The 2920-nt window shown below is 57.5% G+C and overlaps 1 protein-coding gene across 2 annotated transcripts; it reads right to left on the bottom strand.

The window, feature by feature from the left end:
* Positions 1-964: 964 nt before the first annotated feature.
* Positions 965-2273, bottom strand: LOC143421921 (uncharacterized). 2 transcript variants are annotated; one of them, XR_013101522.1, is made up of 3 exons: positions 1775-2273; positions 1199-1365; positions 965-1120 (listed from the first exon to the last, which is right to left on the bottom strand). XR_013101522.1 is itself a non-coding variant. In XM_076891997.1 (2 exons), exons 1-2 carry the CDS (start codon positions 2259-2261, stop codon positions 1331-1333), a joined length of 522 nt encoding a protein of 173 aa, XP_076748112.1. In that variant the 5' UTR covers positions 2262-2273; the 3' UTR covers positions 965-1330. The 2 variants fall into 2 exon arrangements, 1 of the variants encoding a protein (XP_076748112.1); XM_076891997.1 differs by having other exon boundaries at positions 965-1365.
* Between the last annotated feature and the right edge of the window lie 647 nt (positions 2274-2920).

The following is a 2920-nucleotide window of genomic DNA, read 5'->3' as shown; positions in this document are numbered from 1 at the left end:
CAATCCTATACTGCTTCATTTATATTAAGGTCAGAGTTCTGAGGAGGCCAATCCATGACTGATAGTGTCCCATTGTTTTCTATCCAGACATGCTTTTACTCCATTGGCAGGGTGTTTGGGATCATTGGGCCACATTCACAAACATTGCACTGCTAGTACATCACTAATGGTTTCAGGTTTTGAGAGTTGAGCCTGACAGTGTGACAAAATGGAACTTCTAAATATGATAATTTAAGAATAGAAATTAAGGTATGAAAACATTGATGAATCACTACTTTGTGTGTGAAACATTCATATGCACATTTATGCACAAATGTGTCCATAGCAAAGTGAGTGGTTATCATTGCCGACCTGCCAATGTGAGGGCGTTGTGGTTCAAGGTCAGAACACCCAATGATATTTGGGCACAACCTGATGACATCGGTTAATTAACTTATTGCAGTTACAGCGCAGATGTAAACATCTGTTTGTTGGGAGCAGTTTTGATTGTACAGTCTGACAGCTGCAGGAAGGAAGGATCTGCAGAAACGGTCATTCATGCATCTAGGATGCAGCGGTCTGTCACTGAAGGAGCTCTGCAGTTCAGCAGCATTTACATGCATGGGGTGTTAGACTCTGTCCATCAGAGATGTTATTTTGGCCAGAGTCCTTCTGTCTCCCACCACCTGCACTGGGTCCAGGGTGCATCCCAGAACAGAACTGGCCTTCCTAATGAGTTTATCCAACCTCTTCCTCTCAGCTGCCGATAAACTGCTGCTCCAACATACCACACTGTAAAAAATGACAGATGCCACCACAGAGTCATAGGTCTTTAAAAGCGCTCCCTGGACTCCAAATGACCTCAGCCGCCTCAGCAGGTAGAGTCTGCTCTGACCCTTTCTGTCACGGTCTGGCTGGCAGATCGTGGGGAGATGGGGAAATAGGACCCAAACGCTGGACTTAATGGAATGAACAGTGGGTTTATTTACAGTGAGGTAATTGTACACCACACACTGAATCTCCAAAAGTGCTCCCTCGACTCCCGTGACGTGTCTTCTCCCAAGTGCTGGTATCCCGTGCTCTCTGCCCCTGTGCCTTCACACACCCCGTGTGTCTTGCAGTCCTGTGTTCCGCTGTCCTCCTGGGGAAAAACACAGACACAGCCGTTATGGCACCAACTCCGGCAGGCATACACTTTAACAACACTAGAAACACTGACATGGAGTCTAACTCAACGATCCTGCGCCGGAGGAAGCTCCATCGCTCTGTTAAGTAGCTCCCCCGACGATCCTGATCAGAAGCAGGTGTGTGGTAAGCTAGGCGTGACCAGCAGCTGGCAGGGCCACACCCATCAGGCCTGCAGGTGGCTGTCCTTCATCCTCCAGCCTCACACACACACACACACACACCAGCATGGAACACAAGAGCACAGTGCAGCAAACATACATCCAATACACTAATAACAATAAAGGTCCACACTGTTCACGAACCCCGAGTCCCCGGCACCGGGTCCGTGACAGTACCCCCCCCTCAAAGGGTCGACTCCCGACGACCCAAAACAAAACCACAGAACAACCAACCCAGGGCGGGTGGCGGGGGGTCCAGGACGGAGGGCCCCAAAACCACTCCGCTAAACAGCCACCACAAAGCAACAAAAGAAAAACACAGTTCAACAGTTCAATCCCCCGGTCCAGTGGCAGCAAACACAGTTCTGGCGGCCGACCTGTAGGACGGCAAAACAAGCGGGACCCGCTGCGGGTTAGGCAGTGGCGGCAAAAAAGTTCAGGTGGCCTACCTCTAACCCCTTGATGGAAACGCAGGAGCTCCGGCGGGCGGCCATGGGTCCGGCAGCCGCGGTGGAACGGTTCTGGTGGCCTGCCACGGGTCCGGTGGCGGCGGCGTTGTAGCTCCCGCCTCAGCACAACCCATGATTCTCGATGTACCGGCCGGGCTGCAGGACGTGGCGGCCGGGCTGCTGGACGTGGCGGCCCCTCCGGCACGCCGACCTCCAGCTCTGGCTCAGCGGATCCCTCCGGACCTCCGAGCTCCTCCGGTGGAAGCGCGGGCTCACCAGGCTCGCTGAGCTCCTCTGCTGGCAACGCCGGTCCCTCCGGCTCGTTGAAGTCCGCCAGCAGCGGTGCGGGCTTCTCAGTGGGTGGCTCGCTGAGCTGCTCCAGCTCACAGTGCTCCTCCGGCATTAGCTCGCTGGGCTCCCCCGGCTCACAGTGCTCCTCCGGCATTAGCTCGCTGGGCTCCCCCGGCTCACTGTGCTCCTCCGGCATTAGCTCGCTGGGCTCCCCCGGCTCACTGTGCTCCTCCGGCTCGCCGAGCTCCTCCGGCTCGCCGAGCTCTACAGCTGGCGACGCGGGCTCCCCTCGCTCGCTGAGCTCCTTCGGCATGCTGAGCTCCTCCAGCATAAGCTCGCTGAGCTCCTTCGGCATGCTGAGCTCCTCCAGCATAAGCTCGCTGAGCTCCTCCGGCTCACAGTGCTCCTCCGGCATTAGCTCGCTGTGCTCCTCCGGCTCGCTGAGCTCTACAGCTGGCGACGCGGGCTCCCCTCGCTCGCTGAGCTCCTTCGGCTCGCTGAGCTCCTTCGGCTCGCTGAGCTCCTTCGGCTCGCTGAGCTCCTTCGGCTCGAGCATGCTGAGCTCCCGCTCGAGCATGCTGAGCTCCCGCTCGCCGAGCCGCTGCTCCCGCTCTCCGGGCTCCGGCTCGCAGGGCTGCACGGCTGGCCGTGCAGGCACCTCCCGCTCCCTGAGCTCCTGCTCCGCTTCGCTGAGCAGCTCCTCCCGCTCTCCGGGCTCCTGCTCCGGCTCGCAGGGCTCAACAGCTGGCCGTGCGGGCACCTCTGGCTGCGCTTCAGCCACAGATGGATGATCCGGAGGCGAAGATGGTGATGCGGTGTCCGCAGGTGGGGAAGGTGAAGGTAGAGCCGGTGAAG

Source organism: Maylandia zebra, linkage group LG14 (genome assembly GCF_041146795.1).
Source record: "Maylandia zebra isolate NMK-2024a linkage group LG14, Mzebra_GT3a, whole genome shotgun sequence".
NCBI classification, from domain to species: domain Eukaryota; kingdom Metazoa; phylum Chordata; class Actinopteri; order Cichliformes; family Cichlidae; genus Maylandia; species Maylandia zebra.
This window is presented reverse-complemented; position numbering and strand designations above follow the sequence as displayed.